A 23,716-nucleotide genomic window follows, 5' to 3' on the forward strand; every position below is an offset into this window, starting at 1 on the left:
TCCATGCGAGGCTTGAACCCACGACAGGAATATTGTTAGGCGGAATTCCGCAAATTCAATATTTTGATAGACTCAGGAATCCCTGGAGATATATGGATTTTATGAATCTCACAGATTCATGAATCTTTCGAGATACATGAATCCTTGGAGACTCACGAATCTTTAAAGATTAAGCATCCTTAATGAGTTGACTCGAGATTCGATTCACTTATCACTGAAGATTCATAGCACCCAACACTAGTTCATAGGCACATTTTCATCTTCATCTTGTTGAGCTTTTTCCCCCTACAGACCCTTCAACAGGGTCTTAATTATTTAATGTTAATAGCTCAATGCTTGCAATGCAATGTCCATTGGTTAGGACATGCCTTAAGTTCAAATGCATCTCTTTCCGTGGCAGTCAATCCATTCTCAACACAAAATCTCAACCAAAACCGTTTTTACGTGATCGGCTACCTGCATGAAAGCAACCGCATCCCAGAAGAGAACTGTTTTTTTTATTATTTTGAAATGATACGAAAGTGATACACAAAACGCTGGATACTCGAAGGTGCGGCGGTACCAATGCCCACTGCCCTTCTCTAATTGTAAGTCATATACCTCGGCGTGGCGCTGAACTTGGCGTAGCTCTTGATCACCTTGTTGACCGCCTCGAGGAAGTCCTTCTCCGTTGCCACCTTGCGCCGCGCGCGGATCGCAAACATGCCCGCCTCCGTGCACACCGACCGGATCTCCGCGCCGGTCGAGTTCGGGCACAGGCGGGCCAGCAGCTCGAACCGAATGTCCCGCTCGACCGACATCGAGCGGGCGTGAATCTTGAATATGTGCGTGCGGCCCTCCAGATCCGGCAGCCCGAACTCCACCTTACGATCCAACCGCCCGGGACGCATCAGCGCCGGATCGAGCGTATCGGGTCGATTCGTCGCCATCAGCACCTTAATGTTACCGCGCGGATCGAACCCATCCAGCTGGTTGATCAGCTCCAGCATCGTTCGCTGCACCTCATTGTCCCCTCCCGCACCATCGTCGAAACGGGCCCCTCCGATCGCATCGATCTCGTCGAAGAATATCAGGCAAGCCTTTTTCGAGCGCGCCATTTCGAACAGCTCGCGCACCATACGCGCACCCTCGCCGACGTACTTCTGCACCAGCTCCGAACCGATCACGCGGATGAAGCACGCATCGGTCCGGTTGGCCACGGCACGGGCGCACAGCGTTTTGCCGGTACCGGGCGGCCCGAACAGCAGCACACCCTTCGGCGGTTCGATGCCGAGGTTGACGAACTTTTCCGGATGCAGCAGCGGCGTTTCGACGACCTCGCGCAGCTTCTCGATCTGCTCCTTGCAGCCGCCGACGTCGCTGTACGTCACGTCCGGCTTCTCCTCGACCTGCATCATCGTTACCGTCGGGTCGATCTTCGGCGGGAGCGGTATGTGAATTTGATACTTGTTACGATCGACACTGGAAGCAGCAAGGAGGACGGTTAAAACGGGCTGGGATTCGAGACACCATTGGACTTACCCAACACGCATGCCCTCCTCGATATCAGTCGGCGCCACGGAATCTGCCAAATCGACGACAAACTTGGCGAATTGCTTCACGTTAATAATGTACTTGGGATCGTCCGAATCGGCATTGATGATCTTTGTGCAACGAGCGACCTGCATTGAAAGTGAAGGATCGTTAGCTGTCTTCCGGCAACAAAGAGATCCGCTACAAAACCCAAACCTGAAGCGGCTGCTCATTCTGAAGGATTTGTTTATCGGACGCCAAATCCCACAGGGCCGGCGGTGCCAGCCCGGTATCGCTTTCCTTGATGCCCGTCAGTTCGTTCACCTGCTTCATCGCCTTCTGGATGTCTTCGTCGATCTGCTTGATCGACTTATGGTACTGCCCTTGGCCCTGCGGAACAAAGCGAGCCGGAAAAGCGGGGTTCAGTGTCGTGGAAATGGTTAAATACCTTTTTCTCCTTTCGAATACTTACATACGTCTTCAGCAGCTCGATATCGACCTCATCAAGAGCTGAAAAGGGCACACGCAAAAAAAAACAGAACCGTATTGATATCGCCGTACAAGCAGCAGCGGGGTTAAGCAACGGAGATTGCTTCTGAACTCGGGGCATCTTACCTTCTATTTCAGGCTCAACCTCTTTGTTGTCGGCTTTCACCTTACGCATATCGTCTCCCAGATGGTCCGGCATTTTGGTTTATTTGATACCTGGACAGAAACGAAGCAGCAAGAACGGTAATAAAAACAGCGAATCGTGGGTTTGTGGTCGGCTTTTCGGTAGGAAAACTTGTTTGCTGGAGGTGAGAATGAATTCGCCAAATTTCTCACAATGACAAGCAAATCGAAGTGAAACGCCAACAGACTTCGTTTGACAACTGAACTGACCAAGCGAGCGATATGTAAAGGTGTGCTGATTGAACCATTGCTCCCAAATGGCAAAATTTATGCAGTCAACAAAACAAACATGCTTTCCCATTTCTGCACATGGTATTTGCTATGTGCTAGAGTGAGAAAGCGTGCTTAGTTAATTTCTGGTAGATTACTGATTCTAACAGTTTTGTATTTCAATGAAAAAGATGGAGTAAAACCCCGATATGACTTGAACAATTTCGAAATTGGCTTTGGAAGGAATTCGGAGACGTCTTGAATGGTCAAGTGCCGACTAGAATCGGTCCAGAATCGGTCAGAGAAGGCCAGAATCGGAGTCATCCGGAGTCGGACTCGTCCGCAGCTAGAGTCGTCTGAGGTCAGAGTTATTCCAAGTAGCAGTAGGCTAGAGTCGGAGCCAGTTGAAGACGGTTGCAGTCGAATCCGCAGACGGCTTGTGTTTTATGAACCGTTTCCGAGAGCTCTGGGACTAGCCGCTTTGAGCTTCAGAGATTGTGATGGGAAAAATGAAAATTTCGTCTAGCTCCGAAGTTTTGTGGAATTAATTCCGGATAGTAGGTCCGGATTCAGTTTGTGGAATCGATTCCGGAATCGGCTCCGGAGTTGGCTCCGGAATCGGCTCCAGAATGGGAATCAGTTCCGGACTTGCCTCTAAAATCAAAATCGGCGCCGTCATCGGAATTGGCTCCAAAATCAAATTAGCTTAGAAACGGAGTCGATTTCGGCATCCCCATGGGAATAGGCGTTTCAATTATGCTATCAATAAAGTATTTCTTTTAGAAATTGTTGACACTTTTCTTCAACAAACCAGCAGCAGTACAAATTGTATATAAGTTACTATAAAATCGCGTCCGAGTCATCGTACAGGTATTTCTTTTTTAAATTCAACCGACAACATTTGTTGCAAAATTATTTCTATTCAAACGACGAACGATTGTCCAACACGATTATGTTCTTTGGGTATTTTTGTTGTTGTTTGATAGACAATTCGAACGACACCCGCGTTATATACACCTTTACCACGAAATGTCAACGGCTGTCATCGGTTGACTTTTGCTGCTTCTTGTTTTTTGCTTCTTGCTCGCACTCGTCTTCACGGCCGTCCGAGAAAAGCACAAACTCGTTTTTCTCTTCTACCTCTCTTAGCAACTACGATCAAACAATCGTTTTGTGGCCAGAAAATCGGGACACAGCAGGACGGAAAACGGTTTTAGTTTTACCCTCCCACCCCCACCCCTCTGCGAGAGAACCTGAGTACTTCCTTCGACGAAGTAAAGTAGTGCGGACGGCCATGGACGGAGCGAGCTGCTAGGCTGACGAGAACGACCTCGGGAAGGGTGCTGGGTTCAGCCGCGCTCATCACAGTGTGGCGGAGTAGCCAGTTGTTTTCGTAATGTAAATCCCAAAGCCCGTCGTCGTGTTTCGTCTCCCGTGTCACATTCGTCCTTTGCACGCACGGTGCTAGCTGTTGCTGGCGTACACAGATGAATTGCTTCCTGCGTGTGACGTGAGGGTCCGTTTTTTTTTGTTTGCTGGCATTCGCTCTAAAGGAAAAAAAAGTGCGTCGAGGAAGCGTGTGTTCGAACGACTATCGATCCTATCGACTGTTTGGATTGGGAGGTGGAAAGGGAAAAACGTCGGCGTGCATTTAGGGCCACGCAGTATGCCTTTCGGTGACAGAGGCAGTTGTGAATCAGTTTACTCTACCACCCCCCGCGAAGGCAGCAGCAGCACCATTGGATGGAGTTCCGTGTGATGTGCTCCGGGACTAACGACGGCCAACATGAGGAACGTTCTATCGAGTGTTTACCTTTCCACGAGCATACTGCACGTCTGCAGCGCTATACCGATCCCGTACGTCCATACAGGTGAGCGAGTGCGATGCAGAACGTTGTATTAAATGTCAATCGTCTGTCTGTCTGACTGTCGAGGCGCGATCGTGTGTGCTGCGTTTGTTGATTAGCAACTGCAGCAGCGGCAGCAGCAGCACGAGCAGCGGCAGCTGTCTGTTGCAGCAGGCCGATGCAAGTGTGGCCTTGCACCATTACATAAAACCGTGCCGTAAACGTAAACGATGAACCCATTCAAGAGCGTGCAAATTTGCTCCCTTTCCCGTACAGGACAGCATGATGCCGTGATCTTCGGGATGCTGGCCTGCCTGGGGCTCGGCTCCTTCATAATGGGGTTTTGCATTTTCTGCAAAAAGAAGAATGGCAAATTTAAGGTACGTAACAGCGCGCGATTCGGTGTCAAATTCAAAGGGGGACGACAAAAAACGGGCTAACTCCCGTGTGCATTACAGAAATTCAAAGACGGGGACATCATACAGGAAGTGATATCGACGGAGTATCCCATCCTGAAGGCGCTGAATGTGCTGGAATCTTCGGTACCGTGTGCCGTCATCCCGTCGAGCCCGAACAACGTACGTAAGCCAGTTTCCTTTGTGTGTCTGTGTGTGTGTGCGCACAACAGACAATGGCAAACAGAAAATCAACCAGTCGGTAACGGTTTGTCTAACCTCTTTTAGCTTTCCACCGATAATCTGCTGGACAAGATTGAAACCTATCAGCTCGATGTTGACGACCACCAACACCACCGGCACGATTCGTACTGTACGCGCCGAAGCGACCCACTGACCTGCACGTACGACGAGTTCGACCCGAACGACGAGTCGGACGAGCGGACGGAGCGGACGGCCACGACGGCGACGGTGGAACCGGTGGCCGGCGACGAGCCGCTCCTGTTCTCCGACGTGTTCGACGAGTCGCTCGAGCGGAGCGAAAAGTGCAACCTGACGGCGGTGTCCGCCGCACTGCCCACGTCGTCCGGCGAGGAGGACGAGGATGGGTTGCCTCCACCGCCACCGCCGCCCCGATCGGACGCGGAGGAGGACGAGGACGAGCGGCGCCCGCTGGTGAGCGACGATAGTATTGACGAGGCGGCCGCTACCACCGCCACGACCATTACGGTCACGGCGACGGCGGCCCAGTCGGCCGACGCGATCAGCATCGAGGAGGCGCTGCGTGCGCTCGACATTGCGATCGAGGGCGAGGAGGATGAGGAGGACGAGGAGGACGAGGGGCAGGCGACACCGTTGAACGGGAGCGATGACGATGGGTCGATGTCGCGCTCGATCTACTCCGAGCCACCGCACGAGGAGGCCTCACCGATGGTGGAAGAGGAAGCGGAGGTTGAGCCAGAGCCAGAGCCGGAACCAGAGATGAAGTCAGAGATGGAGCCAGCGATGGAGCCCGCTCTTAAGCGGGAAGATGTCGAGCAGCAGGCAGCAGAACTGGTGGACGATGTGCTTTACAAATGCCAGTACATGCTGCAGATGATGGACGCCAACGGGAGCAACCTTTCGCCGCTCGAGGCGGACGAGTTTTCGCCCACCAACTCGCGGGGGAACATATTCGACGGGTGGGGCAACCTGGAGCTGGACGAGAATGTGTCCTTCGCGCCGCTGGACGACGACAACGACGACGACGCGTGGTGGAAGGGACCGCTGGAACCGTTCGACGGTAGCGAGGACGACCATGGGTGGAATCGTGCTGGCAACGATCCATTCCAGGACGATCATACGTTCGATCTGCTGCGCCAACAGCTGAGCCAGCTACTGCCACCCCAGGGCAATGTAGGTCGAAACGAGGGGGTGGGGGGGGGGGTCATTTCAACTCGTTGAGCTTTAACTATTCTTTACCTTTCAATAGGATTGTGCCGGTGGAGCTCTTCGCACCGAGAACGATCACGATCAGTAAGTGTTTGCCTGTGACCGTATTTGTATTAGTGTTGGGTAGATCTGATTCAGATTCATGAATCTAAATGAATCTTTGGAATGATTCCATGAATCTGAATCTCGTTTGGAATGATTTAATGAATCTGAATCTCTTTTGGAAAGATACTTGAACCTCGAAAGATTCGTGAATTTCAAAAGATTCTTCTCGAAAGATCTCGAAAGATGAACGAATCATTAGGGATTCATGAATCAATTGATTCATAAGGCTCTAACAAATGATAAAGCTTTAGCTTTTTATTGTTCTTTTTCTTGGCGTAACAACCTACGTGGTCATGCCATGAATTATGAATCCCAAGTGATATATATTTTAATGGATTTAGGAATCTTATAGATTTAATGAATCTTCAAAGATTCATGAATATTTTGAGATTCTTGATTCTTTAAAGATTCATGAATCTTTGAAGATTCATGATTCTTTAAAGATTCATGATTCTTTGAAGATTAATGATTCTTTGAGGATTCATCAATCTTTGAAGATTCATGAATCTTATAGATTAATGAATCTTTAGAAATTCATGAATATTAGAAGATTCGACACGAAATTCGAATCACTCATCACTGAAGATCCATATGAATGAATCTCAACGAAAGATTCATGAAACCCAACACTAAATGTGTATTGTCTTGTGTACTTACCCTACATTTTTTGTTTTGGTTGTTGCTTGCAGAGCGCCCGGTGGAAGCCCGAAAGCGCAGGGCAACGGGGGGACCGATTACGACCGGCCGGAGCGCGAGACGGAGGAGAACGAAATCATCATCAACTACAACCGGTCGCTGTCGCCCATTTTGGAGGAGAACGAAGACGAATGCAGCTTACCCCCGTCGGTCAGCGTCGCGCACTGTTCCAACATTGTGGAGAGTACGATAGTAAGGTAGCTTTCTTTGTCGTCTCTGTGTCTATGAAAAAGGCGTGTGACCGTGTATGCTAAATCTTGCCTCTTTTGCCACTCCTCAGCACTGAGGGACCGGTGGTGTGCGAAGCGACCGAATCGGTGCCCGCCCTCGCCCGGCGAAGCTCTCTAACGGCGTCCAATGACACGCTGTTCAACCTGGAGGACGTGCTGGAGGACCGCTGCCTGACGCCGCCCCAGGACGATACATTCCCCGCGAGCAGCCGCAGCAGCAGCAACACCGCATCCCCACGGACTATGCTGGTCGAGGCTACCAATGGCGATGCGAGTGGGCTAGAGAAATTGTACACCTTCTCATCGCGCCTCATGCCAGCACCAGCACCACCACCACTATCGTCTCACGGTGGTGGCGCTACCCGGCCGGACGATCATCTACTACTGCATCACCACCACCACCTCCACCATAATCATAATCATCACCTACATCAGCGGCATCACGTACTGCTGTCCTCGATCTGTTTGGACGATTTAAGCGTCGATGATCTCGGCATGGAGTCGCCTCCACCGCCACCGCCACCACCACCACCCTCACAGCCGTCGACCGTTGGCGGGGTAGGCAACAGTGCGGGCGGGCTACTCATGGCCGAAACGAAGCAAGATCTTCCCTCCTCGGCCTAACAAGGGGAGTAGCAGGAGCGCTACGTTTTCTTTTTCTTTTTCGATATTTTTAGTTTTCTTTTAGTAGATCTGAGCTTCTGGTGATGGTGGCAGTAGACCAAACCGGTGTAGTGTAGACACTGTGACCCAACAAAGGGTCACACATACACACAAAGCACATACACACACATTCATCCCTTCTCGTCTACTCCTACAGACTGCTGTTTGAGCAGCAAACAAATCTTAGTACTGATTTGTACATAAATGTGACTGTGAGCGAGTGTGCAACTGTTAGTAGGTTTCTTCCGTTTGGATGTATTGTTAATCATTATGAAAGAGGGCGATGCGCGTACATCACACATCCAGCTGGGGAGGGGAAAACACTTGGAACTGGAAGTATTTTACCGCCCCAAAGTAAGACACTCGTGGCTCGTTTGATTACTCGATGGAGAGGAATGCTCGTACAAAAGGCGAGTTTTTGTGAATATGCGGTTGTTTAGTTAATTATTGTGTATTCCGTGAAAAAGAAAAAAAAACGGACACGGTCGGATTGGACCCCGAGTAACCGATATTGATGTGTTGGTGTGATTCCGTGTGTGATTGTATTGTGTGGTACTAATACTCCCCGCACACAACAGCAACACCAGCAACGACACAACAAACTATCAGAGAAACTCAGTTGAACGTTTAGTTACTTATTGAATAGTGTCAATTCTCAACCCCCCCGCCCCATGTTGTACTACAGTAAGCATTCGACTTCACCCTCTTTACCCCTTCATCCCCTTGCAAAGCACCCATTTACCCTGCTGCGTGTAATGCACACTAATCTTTCACCGCTTTTCCCTTCCCATTCCCATTCGTTATTTATGCACACAAGCCCCCTCCCGCACAAGCGGCGGGTGGTTTAACTTAATCGTGAAGTTTCCGTATCAGTTTTTTTTAATATTTTTTTTTGTGCGATCCCGCATCATCTTATCCGTTCTTGCATTCTTGCGCATCTTACGTTGTAGCGAATAGAAAATTGTGGAAAACTGATGGATGCTGAATTCACCCCTTCCCCATTTCCTTTACACACGTAGAGGGACGGAAGGAAAAGAAATGCCCCACTCCACACCCTGTAAGAAAACTAGAAGAAATGTGACAAAATAGATTGCCTAAGATTTGTAAACTATTACAAAAAAGAGTAATCGAATAATCGATTTTTTTTCGAAATGGAAGAACATTTGAGAAATCGAACCGGAACTTGATCGATAATCGAAAACTTTTAGGCGGCTTAAATGGTAAGATTTATTGTTACTAATTCTATGATTTAGCATTACTTTTACCTACTCTATCTGGATTTTTTGTTGGAAATTACACTTAAATCTCGATTACAGAGAAGGTCGAAAAGGTCAGAAAAAGAATCGTTTTTGACGCTCACACGGTACTATAGTTTTAGGTGTATTTTCTCGTACGTTTTTTCATCATAAGGAAAGTATGTATGCAAATTAAAACGATTTTTTCCATAATAATAACTATACCTTCACTTGCTATAACCACCTACCCGGGTAAGCCATACATTTCATAGATGAGAATTTACTTTTTTGTTTTTGTTAGAATAAGTTTTTTTTACCCAATTTTATGTTTTTTATTCAGAAAAAAGTTGTTTTACTGTGTTGTAACTTTTGGTTAGGAAGGAAGAATTAGTGGTAGTAAGTGGAGCAAATAGATTTGGTTTTTAAAAAAGTATATTAAATTAATAGCTTTAAATCAATGTTTTACACCACTGTTGGAAAACATGTATTTCTAGGTATTTTTACCAATAAGACAATAACCAATACGATTGTTTAATAAGTTTAAAAAAATAATTTGCAATTAATGAAATGGAGGTTAAATGTAAATTTACAAATGTATAATTTTACAATAGTTTTCTCCTTTTATATCTTCATATATTATATAGCTTCTACCTTATCAAGTTTTCTCGCTTACCCGATTCGCTGCTCTACTTATGTTTTTTGTCTGTATTTAGTCCTAAAAATGTGAAATATTTCCCGCACAGCGAGTTTAGTACATTCACTAAAGCAAACTACATTTACCTTTACTGCACGCACTGTAAGCACGCGCGCTGTCGGAAAAAAGTGTACGACACACGCGCGCACGCGAACCCCTACCAACCGTGTGTGTGTGGCTGTGTGCCGGTGTGTTATTCTGCTCTGTTGTTTTTCCTCCTCATTCGCCTTCCACTAGTAGGCCATGGAGGGTGGAAGAAGAGCAATGGAAGCGTACGGCCGCGCGATAACAAAACAAACCTGCCCCCACCCCACCGACGGACGGCTCGTTCGGTCGGTCGAGAACTGTCACAATCAGCTGATTGCTCCGCGGAGGGGAAAAAACAGGACGAACGCGCGCGTTCTCGCCGGCGCTGCCGTCATCGGTTCGTAAACACACGCGCGCGTCCGCAAAATGGAGGGGAGAGAAGACGGCGTCGGCAGCAGCGAAGGGGAAAGGCCGGCGGCGCAAGGGCAAAAAGGGAGAGGATATCGATTTTTCACAACCAGCCTTCATTTTGGAAGACGGAACGCAAAATCCTGCTCTGCTGTCGTCGTCGAGGGCGTTACGGGTAGCGGGACGCCTTTCTTTGTGGTGAAAATTGTTTCCCCGTTTTGCTTTTCCCATCGGTAGTGTTAGGTGACTAGATAAGTTGGGCTAGTTATCTTCAAAGGTGTCCAAGGAGGAGCAGCGAGGATGGAGCTGTACGATTCGGCACGGTATGGGTCGGTGTTTAACAGCATTTTCCTGTCGACCGAAACGTCCGAATCGGGCGAGCACGGGTCGGCGGGCTCGAAAAAGGACCCGAAGGCGAAGCAGCTGCAGCTGCTGCTCGAGCCCAACCTGGACCGGTACGAGATTGCCTCGAATGCGTCCCGCTTTGCCGTCTACCATGCGGTGCGGTCGATTGTGCTGGAACGGGAAACCACCACCAGAGCGACGGTCTCGTCCATGCGAATAATCGATACGGCGCTGGACGAACCAAAGTCGGTCGGTCGGGGCGAGTCCGGTGCGACGCAGCGCGTGCCCCAGATAGTGCTGGCCGGGCTGGACAGCCTGTACGGCATCATAGCGGAAACGCGCCAGAGCCAGCCCCGGATCGCGACCAAGGCGCTTCGCTCGCTGTACGACATACTGCAGGGTAAGTGCGAAACACTTCAATGAATTTTTCGGCTTCTTCGTCGTTCATTTTCGTCGCTTCTTTTCAGGTCAAGATCCGGAGGGTATGCGGCACGAGCCGGATGCCGTGTTTGGTCCACTGTTCGATTTACTGCTGGAGCTGTCCACCGTCAGCAGCGGCCCGTCGGCGGCAAACGGTGCCTGGTCGTCGCTCGCCTGCTCGACGCTGCTATCGCTCGCCATCGCGAAGGGTGACACAGGGCGCATCGTCCGTGCGGTGGCCGCCATACTGATGAACTCGGTGTACGGCAGCAGCACCAGTGGCAACAGCAGCACCACCAGCGGCGGTACGGTGCAGATGCCGCAGAGTGTCGCAAAGCTGCAGCGCACGATATTCTCCATGGCAACGGGGCGCGCCACCATTGCGGACTACTTTCGGTGCGGTGTGCCGCGTGGCAGCCTGATTGGCGAGTTTCGGCTGCCGCTCGAATCGTCCACCGTGCACTCAGTCGCGTCGGACGGAAAGTTTCTGTACCTGGTGACCGTGAAGGGGCTGCTAAAAATCGGGTCCGGCTTTAATGGCACGCAGGAGGGACTGATCTACGGTGCGGTGACGATCTCGAACGCCAAGAACGAGCTGCCCGGCTGGATCGGCTACTCGGGGGTATGTACCGCGAACGGAATGCGTTGGATTGCGTTGCATTAATCTAATTAACGTACATCGCTTTATTCGCAGGGGAAGTTGTACTACGGGCGCATCAGCAAAATGATGGCGTCCAGCAGTGGGTGGACGTTTCAGCTGTACGACCCAACGACACTGACCGCCCTGGGCACGGTACAGACAGCACCAATACCCGCCTTTCAGCGTCGTTACGGGCAGCTCTTCTCAGACGGTGATGCAATCTGTTGGCTCGGTGCGGTGTCCGACTCGATCCGCGACTCGACCGAGCTGGATGACCAGGAGGAGGACATACTCGTGGTAAAGCAACTGTATCCGCCGGTGGCAACCGGCCCCAACAACAGCTCTACGTCGGCCGGTGGGCAACCGACCGGTGGAGAAAGCCGCCCCGAGCTACGGCTAAAGCTGGCCAAAAACCGGTACCACACGTACGGCTGGGCAGCGTTTGAGGAGGAGCTGGTAGAGAATGGTAGCATGGCGGCGCCACCGCCGCCACCGGCCAGCATCGCCCCGATGCCCGTGCTGGAAAGCAATCCGACCGGGGCGGCCATACAGTCGATTAGCTGCGGGAAGGAGTTTGGCCTGGTGCTGGTGGACGACGGCAAGGTGCTGTACTGGGGCCGGGGCACCGCGCTCGGGCTGAAAACGTCACCCAACGTGGCCGGTGGTGCGGTCGGCTGCGTGATGAGTGCACCGAAAGCGACCGTTTCGATGAAGCTGAGCGAGCTGACGGCACTGCCGAAGGGGGTGAGCTGCTTTCGGCAGGTTGCCGTTGGCCATGAGGCAAACCATGGGCTGCTGTTGACGGGGGACGGTACGGTTTACTTTACCGGGACGGCCAAGCGCGGTGAAGACGGTGAGCTGGCTAAGACGAACCGAAGGCAACCGAAAGCCATCAAGCCGAAGCGATTGAACAAGCTGGACGGACAGACGATCACGTTCGTGGCGTGCAATAATGGTATGGAGTGATGGGTTGTTTACTGTTCTGTGGTGCGATAGGTTATTTTGATTTGTTTTTCCACGTTTTAGGTACATCGGCGTTTGTGACGAAGGATGGCAAACTGATCATGTACGGCAAGGACACCAATTACTGTGAACCGAATGGTGTGGTAGGTGGGCTAACAGATGTAGTTATAAGGAAGGTGGCCCTCGGTAAAGCGCACTGCGTGGCAGTCGATGCACTGGGTCAACTGTACACCTTCGGACTCAACAATAAGGGCCAGTGTGGTCGCAAGTTTCAGCGAGAACGCAATGGTAAGTGTGGATTTTAATCTATTATTATGTCCATGATGGCTTCTACTGATTTTTTCTCTCCCTAATTTATCTTCTCAGTGGATGAATTAGTGACCACCAACAACCAGGCAAATGCAGGAACGCTAACGAACGGCACCGGAGCCCAAACGCACCCAAACGCTTTAAACACAACCAACTCTACCTGTAACGCGTGCCACTCGGCACCATCCGCAGCGGCAGCCCATGCCACCGATCCGCCGGTCGCTTCGTCCGCTGCCAAATGTGGCTGCGGCTGTGGCTGCTGCTGCCATTGTGGGAATTCGGGTGGAACGGCTGGCGTCGCCGGCACTGCCAACCCGATCGCTGCCACCAGCAACGATGCCGACACACCGCGCATCGTACCGGTGCCACCGCAGCGGGTCGAGCTGCCACAGCACACGGGCAACGGTGATGCACGGCAGCGGCCCCCGATCGTAACGCAGATCGCCTGCGGTCAGCACCACTCGCTGGTGCTTACGTCCGCGGGGGAGGTGTACAGCTTTGGCAGCAACCAGTACGGCCAGCTCGGCACGGGTGATCTGCAGGCACCGGCCGGCGGTCGACCCCACTTGGTGCGCTTTCCGAACGGAGCCGGGACGATTGTGTCGGTTGCGGCCGGGAGCAACCATTCGGTGGTGCTGACGAGCCGTGGGGCCGTGTACACGTTCGGAAACTACCACAAGGGACAGCTGGGTCGGGAAGCGCCGGGCGGAGGGGGCAGATTGGACGGTGCCGGGGAGGGCAACTTCTTCTGGCACTGTGCGCCCGTGGCGATCGAATCGTTCGGGCCGGGCACGGGCCGCCGTGCCTCGTTCATTGCGGCCAGCGGCGACCAGACGTACATCAAGGTGGAGGAATCGCTTATAAACGGTGCAGCGCTGGCCAAGTATAGCGTGACGGCGGATCGGTCAACGATTTGTGAGTCTCTACGCCATGTTTACGTTAAGCTGGATACTAAATTAAGTTTTTCCCTCCACAGTGCTTATCCCCAACAATCAGTCACATCTGGGTGGCTCAATTACGATCGATCGGCGCACCGGGCACTGCCGGGCGCACAGGATGAACCAGTTCGATGCACGTGTTGAGCTGAACGCAGGTGCGCAGGCCGGGTTGAAGGAAGCGTATCGAAGAAATCGGTGGCACTTTTCGTTCACACTCGATCCACTATTCAACGTCCTGTGGGGTTACGACGCGATCCGGAAGCGTATGCTCATTTTCAATCCTATCGCGTCGGAGTTGTTTCGACGCAAGTCCAAGCAGCAGCGCAAGCCAAGCACGCAGCGAGCACATGAACAGCCATCCTCCTGCCAGGTGGATGGTGGGGAGAAGGGCGACCCGGCACGGTACGGGACGCACGAATCACTGTCCGTGCTGAGTCCGGAGATAGCGCTTCCGCAGCGGTGGAACGGTTGTGAGGTGCCACGATTTCAGCTTGCGCTCAATTTGCTCGCCTGCCTCGATGTGCTGACGGAGGCTACGGAGCGGCTCGGTGCGACTGGACAGTGGCCACCGTTCGAACCGACGCTGGATGCGGGTGGTTCGTCATCCTCGCCGCTCGACGGGAATGTTAATGTGAACGCATCGGATTGGTTTACAGGGTCTCGCAGTGGTGCTGGTAAGTAGAGATAATTATTCATTTAAATTAGCTATTTGTTAAGTAGAGCAGAATCTGACTCATGTTTTGATGATTCACGATGCTTAATCTCCAGTCTTTTCAAGGTTCAAGAACCTGTAATATTTTGCAAATCCCCAAATGGCATTTATTGCATATTTAGAAGTTTATAATTGTCGGACTAGGCCTACTTATACTGCCACTATTGGGCTTGGTTTTCACTGACTTTTTGGCTACCCATAGCAGGATAGTCAGTCCAACCCAACGGGCCATTTCGGTCTTGAACCCATGTTATCAAATTTTACGAGTTAACGACTGTATCATGAAACCGACAAAGCGATAATGATTCATAATTTCTTAAATAAATCTTCATGATTCTTTGTCTGAATTCTTTGTCATTTTCTGGTCTCAACTTGAGTTACACCAGATTTTGAGCATTTGAGCTTGTAATCATATATTTGTTATGACATCTTACCACAAAGATTCAATAAACTTATCCAACTCTAACAAGGTGCAAACTAGAAATAGTTAACCCTGATTTAGATCCAGACATCCTAATGAATCTTCAAAGTGATTATTTGAATCTGAATTTCAAGATTTGAGATTCACCAATCTTACAGGATATATGGATCCATGGATCTTTTAAAGATTCGTGAATCTCTGATGATTCATAGATCTCTAAAGATTCCTGAAATTCTGAAGATTCAAGAATATCTAAAGATTTGGAAATTTGAAAAGTCTTAAAATCTAATGAATTAAGAGTCTTTATCTAAAGATTTTTGTCGTGATTACTTCCTTGTTTCATGGTGATTGCCTGCATTGAGTGTAATTCCGGCCTCTTTTCCGTGGCTAATGCTTTTAGAATGAGCAGGCAATCGTAGATCACATCTACACGCATAACGGATAATGCAAACCCTGTCGTTTTAGATATTCATGAATATCTTGAGTTTTATGTTACATATCCATAACTTCAAAAATTCGCTAGTCGAATAATTCTTCTTAAAAGATTCATTATCTAACCAAAAACTGTTACTTTAACCTCTCTTTTTCAACCAGCATTTGGCAGTGCCAGTGGACGGCAGGTGAAACTTTGCGACCTACCACCGGAGGACGATCTACAGGAGGATGATCTACCCGAGCACAGGTCGGTACTCCTTACACCTACCTTCGGTTCGGGCAGTATTGACGAGGAGGTACCCGCCATTCCCGTGCTGAACCGCTGGAACATTGGCAACGCCGACATGTCCGGCAACGGGTTCTCACCTTCAAACGTCGCCAGCGAGGGTCGTTTCCCGTTCCGAACCGGACGCACCAAGGGTTCGACCAGCGAGCAACGCATTGGCTCTACATCGAATGTGCAGTACCGTCGCAAGAAAGGCGGCGGACAGGCGACACCATGCGGTGGTGCCGCTGGTAGTAATCAAACGCTCAGCAGCTCCTGCACGGAAGAAAGTGTGATCGCGCTGTGCCCCATCTCAAGGCGCTTTGCGACGGGTGTTAATCGGGAAACGTTTGAATCGCTTACTGCACTGCTAAGCTGGGCCTGGAACGCGTTCCGCAATCTGTCGGGCGAGCAGAAGCGGGGCGGCGGTGGAATGAAGACTTTTACGACCAACCCGATGACGACCAACAATGCGGGACTGATTGGTGAGGCAAAGGTAAGGCACACGATGTAGTTACTTTTGATTTTAAATTTATTTGATTCTCTAATTTAATCGATTAAATAGTCTTGTTGAGGATGTGCCAGACATCTTCTGGAATTGTATGATGAAACTAATTATTTTTAATTTCTAACCCCTCTAGCTGATCGTTCGTCTGTCGTTCATCTGTCGAGTGTGTTTGCGTTTGCTTCGTCGCTATCTAAATGCAATCTATCATCCAACCGGATCTCGCTCCTCCGAAGACGACACTGATGCTCACATCGAAGATCAGTTCCGTTCGGACTTTAGCAATCCATTTGGCAACGCTTCACACCCAACGACTGGGTCACCGATGTCCTCCTCGACAGTCCATCCGATGGCATCGTCGATGACGGGAACGCATCAGTCACTGGCGATGGCCGTGGTCGAGATACGTACGCTACTGATCGACATACTGGCCGATCGCGTCACGCTGCCGGTGATGGAACGCTCGATGAGACGGCGCGTCTGCAAGGCTAAGCGGGAAGTGCTGGGCGAGTGCCATCGAACGTTTGTGCGCTGCTTTGACATATTCTACCCGACGCCTCCGTTGAAGTGGGAAGTCCTGTGTAGACGGCTGCTGTTGCTGCGCGAATCCGATCCGGGTGGGATACATGGGGGACCAAAGCCACACGTCGACCGGTACCGGTACAGTTACGGCTCCTCGAGCAGTGGCGGTGGTACGGAACGGTGCAGCGGCAGGTTGTTGCTGAGCGCCATCCTGGCCGGTCTCTGTCAGCCGTCCGTTAATTTGCGCGTCACGTTCTCCATTCTGATGTCATCGCCGGCGCAAGCGGTACCGACGGGATCCGCCTCGACCAGCCGGCCTCAATCGACCGGTTCCGGGGCACTGCTGATCTCGCGCAATCGTGACCTGCTGGCGAGTTTAATCGAGCAGATGACAAGCACGGTTGGTAGCGGTGGTACGAACAGTGGTGGCGATGCTGGAGGACAGTCAGGCGTTGTTGGTGTGCCGCATCTGCCCGACTGGCACTTTCGCGATGTGCTGGAGCTGCTGCTGGAGCTTGTTTCCGATCCGGTGCGTCGAAAGTTGGACCGCATTGGGCGGCATCGAAGGCGTGGTAGCAGTAGCAGTGGAAGCAGCAATAGCAACACGAGCAGTGCTAGTAGCTGCCGAAGCAGCGAAGGTGTGGAGTATGATTACGAGCTTGACGATGATGAAGCAACCGATGTGGCGGAGGGCGATGGAGCACCGTTTCCGTATCGGGCGGATGAGTATGACAGCGAACAGGGCGACGGTGGCAAAGGTTGGCCGATGGCGAAAGGCTACCGGCACGAGTCGCTCACCGAAGGTGACAGCGAAGGAGAGGATGAGGATAGCGACCAGGACGAGGGTCAGGATGACGATCAGAACCAGGAGCGGCTGCTGATTCGCAACGGTTGCCGGCTGCTAGCGAAGCTGCTCTCGGAAATCATTCACCACGGGTGCGATCCGGTCGATCGGGAGCGTGGCGAACGGGGCGGAGATCAGGAGGAGTCGACCCAGCAACCGGCCACCGATCTGATGGTCCCGCCGATGGCCCCGATGGGTGGAAGCAATCGGCTGTTCAGTACGGGCAGTCGCTTCGGGAAGGTGGATCTGGGGAAGACGTGGAACACGGGCAACTTCGGACCGGATGCGATCGCGTTTACCGTCGACCGGGCGGGCATATCGATTGTGGGGGCTTGTGTAAGTATTGGAGCGATTTTTTTCCCTCTTTTTGTGGACTAATCGTATGGTTTCAACGCTCTTTTTAGGTTTACTCCGGTTCGGGCAGCTACGAGTATCAGCTGGAGCTGCTGTACGACAGTCACCATTCGACGCATTCGCACACCTACTCGCATTCGCACCGCTGGGAGGTGCTGGAATCGATCGTCGGCTCGTACGATCAGACCGCCGTCCGGCAGCACATGGCCGAGCTGCGCTTTAACCGCGCGGTACTGCTGAAGGAAACCCATCGCTACGCACTTCGCCTGTGCAGCCAGGGAGCGAGAACGCTCTCGGGGGACTGTGGCCAATCGTCACTGCGTGGGCCGTGTGGTACGGTCACGTTTCGGTTCTATCCGTGCGATCTTAGCTTCAACGGGACAACGCCGGCCCGGGGACAAATACCGGCCATACTGTACTACTGCACGCCGGTCGGTGGTGTGGCGGGATTCCCGCACGGCGGCACGAATGTAGCGAATGGCCGCGAGCTAGGCAACTGCCGTACGCAGGCGCGTGATTTAGCGCTCGAGGTAGCGCGCGCAATCGTTGGCCGGTGCCGCGAGCTGCTGACGGTGGCGCACGAGCTAGCGCTGTGGACGTCGGCATCGCCCGGCATGCGTGCACCGTCCTCCTCGGAAACGTCCTCCACACCCTCGTCATCCGCTTCGTCCGGCGTTATCGGTGGCACGGCGGTTGGTGTGATGGGAGCAGCCGGTGCAAGTGCGGTTGTAGGCGGCGGTGTGGCCATCGATTCCGAGCACAACATAACACCGATCGAGGAGCATATGGACGTTGGAGCGACGGGGCTGGTCGGGGTGCTTGCGTCCAATACGGCCGCGACGACGATTGAACGTACGAGGCGCACGATCGGCAAGGTACTGCCAAAGGGTTTGCTGGAAACGCTGCGTGGTAGCAGCGGTACGGCCGGCACACCGTACGATCCGTATGAAATCGATTCCGCCTCGGAAGCAACGGTCGGTGGGATAGGCGGTGGAGTCAGCGGAAGTGGCGGTGCAGGAAGTGCTGGTGGAAGTGGCGGAGCTGCTGCTGCTGCTGCCGGAGTCGGGATGTCCGCCGCGAATGGCAACGAGATGGAACTACCGGCCGGTGCAGCCTCCATGGTGCTTGCCGTTCCGATACGCAAACGCACCGTGTGGGATCTGTTCCGTGCGCGCACCACCCGCTCGCCCTCGGTCGTGAACTGTCTGTTCCGGTACCTGCTGCCGCTGACGCTGGCCCAGCTGGAGCGTTGCATTCGCATGGATCTGAAGGTGTCGGTTGAGGTGCTGTCGATGGTGCAGGAGATACTGCCGCCCATTACGGCGCTGAACGAGCTGCGCCGACAGCGTGGCAGCGTGGGCAAGTGCTTCGCCCACATGACGCACAGCAGTGGTGCGGCGGGCAACGGCACGACCATTACCTCGTCCGCGACGAGCATGAACACGACCAGCCAGCACTACTGCATCCTGGAGAGCGACCATCCGTACAAGACGGCAAGCCTGACGGCGTACCGGGTCCGATTTCCCGCAACGGTGCGCTGGATGTGTCTCACGTTCGATGCGCAGTGCGGCACGGTACAGGAGGAGGACCGTGTGAAGGTGAAAATTCCTAACCGTCGAAGTGGTCCCGCAAACGAAAAAGACTCACTCGATGATTGGTGCACCGTGCGGATGTATAATACAACCGCCCGGTGGGCTTACGGTGGTCCGGGCCGTGCGATGGTGCTGCCTGGGCGGGAGGTAGAGATCTCGCTCGAGTCCTGCTCGACGTACGTGAACGAACCGAAGCAGCAGTCGTACGGGTTCAAGTGTCTGGTGATAGGGTACGAAAATGCGGATCAAGTTCCTACCGGTGAACATGTGGATGCGCAGGGTATAATGGAGCATGCAGGCGCCGGCACTGCAGCCGGTGGTACGCTGATCGCGCTGGAGCATGAGCTGGCCCATCTGGGTGGTCGGTGTGCGAGGAATCTTCTCCGGAAGGAGTTGCGTTTCGATGACGACCCAGACGATCGACTGACGGAACCGGAAGCGGCCACACTGGAGCGGTACGGGACGACGCTGCTTGCCAAAGGGCTGATGGTACCGGACGCCATGCTGACCATCCGCAACGCACTCGACTGCCATCTGCCCGTGCTGTGAGTATATTCGAATAAGCGTATCTTTCTGCTGGTAGTAGTCGTTGCCCGGTTGTAGAATTCTTAATTCAGACATCAGACTAGCTTAGGACCTCGTCAGAGGACCTTGTGAAGAGTCTCTTAAAAATCCGTCTTCAGCGTGCCGACCGTTTCGAGCTTGAGCAGTATCTGCGTTTCACGATACGTTCTTGGCTGGACGACCTTCTGCTCCAGTATTAACATTTGCTCCTTCCTGCGATAGTGTCGCCAGCACAAGAAGCCACCAATGACACCACCGAGTATGGCCACCCCAAGCAGGGTAGCTAAGATGATAATCAGCAGTCTGTTGTCCTCCGAATCACAACCCTCCTGGGTACGGTACTGCTCTACGGAAATGTAGGAGTCGGGATGGTCGCGTGGTGTTGTGGCAAACGGTTGTAGGAAGAAGATTTCCGACCAGGCTGGGAAGGTTACGTTGGTGCTTTCGCAGGTCGCAAGCTGCGCGATGCGGAAGGCTTGTAGGCTGATGGAGAAGTTTCGTGGAAACACCAGAAAGCTGCTCGTGTCGGTAGTGATCGTGAAGGTGTCGATCAGGTTACGTTCCAACAGTATGTCTGGCTGTGCATTCCAGGCAGTTTCGTTGGATATTCGAATGCCTAAAATAGATATAACATACAACGTATAACATACAAGAGATATGCAGAATGAACAAGAATGAGTGAGTTGAATCCTTAAAATGAATATAAGGATGCAACTCACCACGAAGAGTTTATGTGAATCTTTTCCCTTTGGATTCTATTTTAAAGGCTCAATCTTTTTGGATTCTTCTTAACCTGTGCCCGGGAAATGAATTCCAAAGAATTGGGTCTCTAGTTGATCCAGAAATTCAGTGATTTGAATCCCAAAAGAGTGAGTCTACTCTAGTCTAGTCGGTACTAGTGATGTGCTCTTTGGAGCGCTATTATTATTCCGATTACGACTGCGGTAAAATCCGAGCCACTAGTTCTGCCCAGAATCGGAGTCGTCCGGAGTCATCCGGAGACGCTCGGAGTTGTTCAGAGTCGGTGTCACTCGGAGTCGTCAAGAGTCGATCGGAGTCGGAATCGGAATCGGCGGAAGTCAACAGGAGTCGTGCGGTTGAATATGCTTGTGATCAGGTATTTCATTTCGTGGTGTTTTTTTGTCCTTCACTTTGCGCGTACACTTCGTATACAGGCCTTTATTTCGAAAGCCGACTCCGGCCGATTCCTGACGACTTCGCTTTCAAATGACTCCGGTTGACTCCGACTTCCAATTAGTCCGGACGACTCCGAACGACTTCTGACGACTCCGGACGACTTCGGACGACTCCGGATGACTCCGGATGACTCCGGACGTCTCCAACTCCGAATAACTCCGGGCGACTCCGGACAACTCCGGACGACTCCGAACGACTCCGGAAGACACTAGACGACTCCGGACGACTCCGTAAGACTCTGGATAACTCCGGCTCCGAATGACTCAGGGCGACTCTGGGCGATTTCGGACGATTCCGAACGACTCAGGATAATGCAGGGCGGACTAACCTTCCGGAGTCGATTCCGAATTTATCGGATTCGGATTGGAGTCGACCCCGGATTTTTGCCAACTTTGAGAGTCAACAGGAGTCGTGCGGTTGAATATGCTTGTGATCAGGTATTTCATTTCGTGGTGTTTTTTTGTCCTTCACTTTGCGCGTACACTTCGTATACAGGCCTTTATTTCGAAAGCCGACTCCGGCCGATTACTGACGACTTCGCTTTCAAATGACTCCGGTTGACTTCGACTTCCAATTAGTCGACTCCGAACGACTTCTGACGACTCCGGACGACTTCGGACGACTCCGGATGACTCCGGACGTCTCCAACTCCGAATAACTCCGGGCGACTCCGGACAACTCCGGACGACTCCGAACGACTCCGGAAGACACTAGACGACTCCGGAAGACACTAGACGACTCCGGACGACTCCGTAAGACTCTGGATAACTCCGGCTGCGAATGACTCAGGGCGACTCTGGGCGATTTCGGACGATTCCGAACGACTCAGGATAATGCAGGGCGGACTAACCTTCCGGAGTCGATTCCGAATTTATCGGATTCGGATTGGAGTCGACCCCGGATTTTTGCCAACTTTGAGAGACTTGAAGACCTCTCAAAACCCCTTACGACACTCTTCTACTCTGATTCAAATCACTCAAAAGATTGAGTATTTTCATCTATCATGCATACCTCTGAACAGATTTGATGAAAGTTGATTGAAGCTGTTGTCCAGGAGCCTTACTCGAAGTTTTATTTCGAGCTGAAATGCTTCGTCAGCGATTGCCTCATTGAAAACATTCCCCTGGAGCAGCAACTCGTCAGTGCCTGCAAGTAGCATCAAAGCTTTGAGTAACTCAACACATACACAATAAGAAGCGCATTCTTCCCATACGTACTGCTCTCTGTGATTGCGGCCGGGTGAACTGTTTGCAGAAACCTGGAATCTCTTATCTGTATCGAGTTGCCGACGATAAGCCCCTGCCAGGCCTGCGAAGCCCACGCCCCGGTCATCGTGACATTGTGCAAATGCAACTGCTCCATCTGCGCTCGCTTGAACGCATGTCGGGAGAACGACCCAACAACCGTGTCGGAAAGTAGGAACTGTTGAAAGCGGGTGCTGATGGCTAGCGATCGGATCGCTCCAATGCTGGACGCACTGAACAGCACCGACCGTATCGCCGCTCCGTGGAACACATTGGCGGGCAGCTCATCCAGCTGGCAGCGGTCAAAGCTAAGCGTAATCGGGCCAAGTATTGGATTAGGATCGCGTGGATTCGTCACCACCTGTTGAGCGCGCGTTGGGCTGTCGCTTTCAAACGCGAACGAATCCAGCGTCAACTGTGCGATGTTGACGAAGCGTATCGTGCGCGGTAGAAATGCGGCCCGTATGGAGCGGAAGGTACCGGCCGGGACGTGCAGTTGGCCACAGTTTACGATCAGTATGTCCGTTGCGACGGTAGTTGCCGGGAAGGCGGACAGGACAAATACCGCATTTCGTAGCTTGGGCTGGCGATAGTAACGAAAGAGGCACGATGATTCATCATCACTGGTGGCGTAACTCCAAAGCCATATGTTGATTTTGACACCTCAACGGAATAGGCATTTATTGAAGGTCACCCAGCTTACCTGCTGATCGACGGTGTACTCCTCACTTCGACGCGTTCGGACACTGTCGTGACAGTCGCAGCGCAATACCCGATCGCCTATCCTGCCGTGGAACGGTTCCCAATCATTTGCACTCCCCGATCGACTCCACTGCGAGTTATCGATCCGTTCGCAGTGGACCGGCTGTTGGACGATATCTTCCAGCTGCTCCTGTTCACTCACTACCAAGCCACAGGGGACGCTCAGAAACACACAAACCACTGCCCAAAAGGGCCACCGAACGAGTCCCATTGCGCACTGGGCGAAAGCAATCCTCCAAAGCACGGTCGAGACGGTTCTAAACCATAGTTAACGCTCGGACACGGCAAAAGGGCACACTGTGGAGGTTTCGAACGCGATCAGATCCGTTCTGATAACGAAGGTGTATCAAGGCACACTCGCTTGCCGTTACAGCGCCCATTGCCCTAAAACGATTGCAGTGCACACGTACACAAACAACTTATCGCGGTGCGCTGCCGTATCGTACGCAACGAGGTCTTGCGATAAGATAATAAGCAAACAATCTTATTGCGCTCCCCCTTGTGTCTGGTACAGAGTTATCGCGCTACGAAACCTGCTACGAACGATACGGTATGACTC

At 52.1% G+C, this 23,716-nt stretch overlaps 4 protein-coding genes across 4 annotated transcripts in view; 2 read left to right on the forward strand and 2 right to left on the reverse strand.

Moving 5' to 3' along the window:
• Positions 1 to 437: 437 nt before the first annotated feature.
• LOC120903295 (26S proteasome regulatory subunit 7) lies at positions 438 to 2,379 on the reverse strand. Its single transcript, XM_040312616.1, has 5 exons — positions 2,128 to 2,379; positions 1,985 to 2,022; positions 1,729 to 1,902; positions 1,522 to 1,661; positions 438 to 1,461 (listed from the first exon to the last, which is right to left on the reverse strand). Exons 1-5 carry the CDS (start codon positions 2,198 to 2,200, stop codon positions 582 to 584), a joined length of 1,305 nt encoding a protein of 434 aa, XP_040168550.1. The 5' UTR covers positions 2,201 to 2,379; the 3' UTR covers positions 438 to 581.
• Positions 2,380 to 3,468: 1,089 nt separating this feature from the next.
• On the forward strand, positions 3,469 to 8,888 carry LOC120902087. The gene is made up of 7 exons (XM_040310575.1): positions 3,469 to 4,265; positions 4,518 to 4,621; positions 4,700 to 4,819; positions 4,925 to 6,031; positions 6,108 to 6,151; positions 6,862 to 7,065; positions 7,149 to 8,888. Exons 1-7 carry the CDS (start codon positions 4,181 to 4,183, stop codon positions 7,720 to 7,722), a joined length of 2,238 nt encoding a protein of 745 aa, XP_040166509.1. The 5' UTR covers positions 3,469 to 4,180; the 3' UTR covers positions 7,723 to 8,888.
• Positions 8,889 to 10,313: 1,425 nt separating this feature from the next.
• Positions 10,314 to 23,716, forward strand: part of LOC120900964 (E3 ubiquitin-protein ligase highwire) — a 29,059-nt gene continuing 15,656 nt past the window's right edge. The window contains exons 1-9 of the mRNA XM_040308604.1: positions 10,314 to 10,870; positions 10,938 to 11,512; positions 11,585 to 12,485; positions 12,557 to 12,781; positions 12,860 to 13,717; positions 13,779 to 14,414; positions 15,468 to 16,069; positions 16,215 to 17,780; positions 17,849 to 19,935. Coding sequence (XP_040164538.1) covers positions 10,426 to 10,870; positions 10,938 to 11,512; positions 11,585 to 12,485; positions 12,557 to 12,781; positions 12,860 to 13,717; positions 13,779 to 14,414; positions 15,468 to 16,069; positions 16,215 to 17,780; positions 17,849 to 19,935 — 7,895 coding nt within the window. The 5' untranslated portion in view covers positions 10,314 to 10,425. The remainder of the gene's footprint in view (positions 10,871 to 10,937; positions 11,513 to 11,584; positions 12,486 to 12,556; positions 12,782 to 12,859; positions 13,718 to 13,778; positions 14,415 to 15,467; positions 16,070 to 16,214; positions 17,781 to 17,848; positions 19,936 to 23,716) is intronic.
• Positions 16,126 to 23,502, reverse strand: LOC120900967. Its single transcript, XM_040308607.1, has 4 exons — positions 23,099 to 23,502; positions 22,369 to 22,978; positions 22,163 to 22,297; positions 16,126 to 20,570 (listed from the first exon to the last, which is right to left on the reverse strand). Exons 1-4 carry the CDS (start codon positions 23,366 to 23,368, stop codon positions 20,056 to 20,058), a joined length of 1,530 nt encoding a protein of 509 aa, XP_040164541.1. The 5' UTR covers positions 23,369 to 23,502; the 3' UTR covers positions 16,126 to 20,055.

The sequence above is a fragment of the Anopheles arabiensis genome, chromosome 3, assembly GCF_016920715.1.
Source record: "Anopheles arabiensis isolate DONGOLA chromosome 3, AaraD3, whole genome shotgun sequence".
NCBI lineage: Eukaryota > Metazoa > Arthropoda > Insecta > Diptera > Culicidae > Anopheles > Anopheles arabiensis.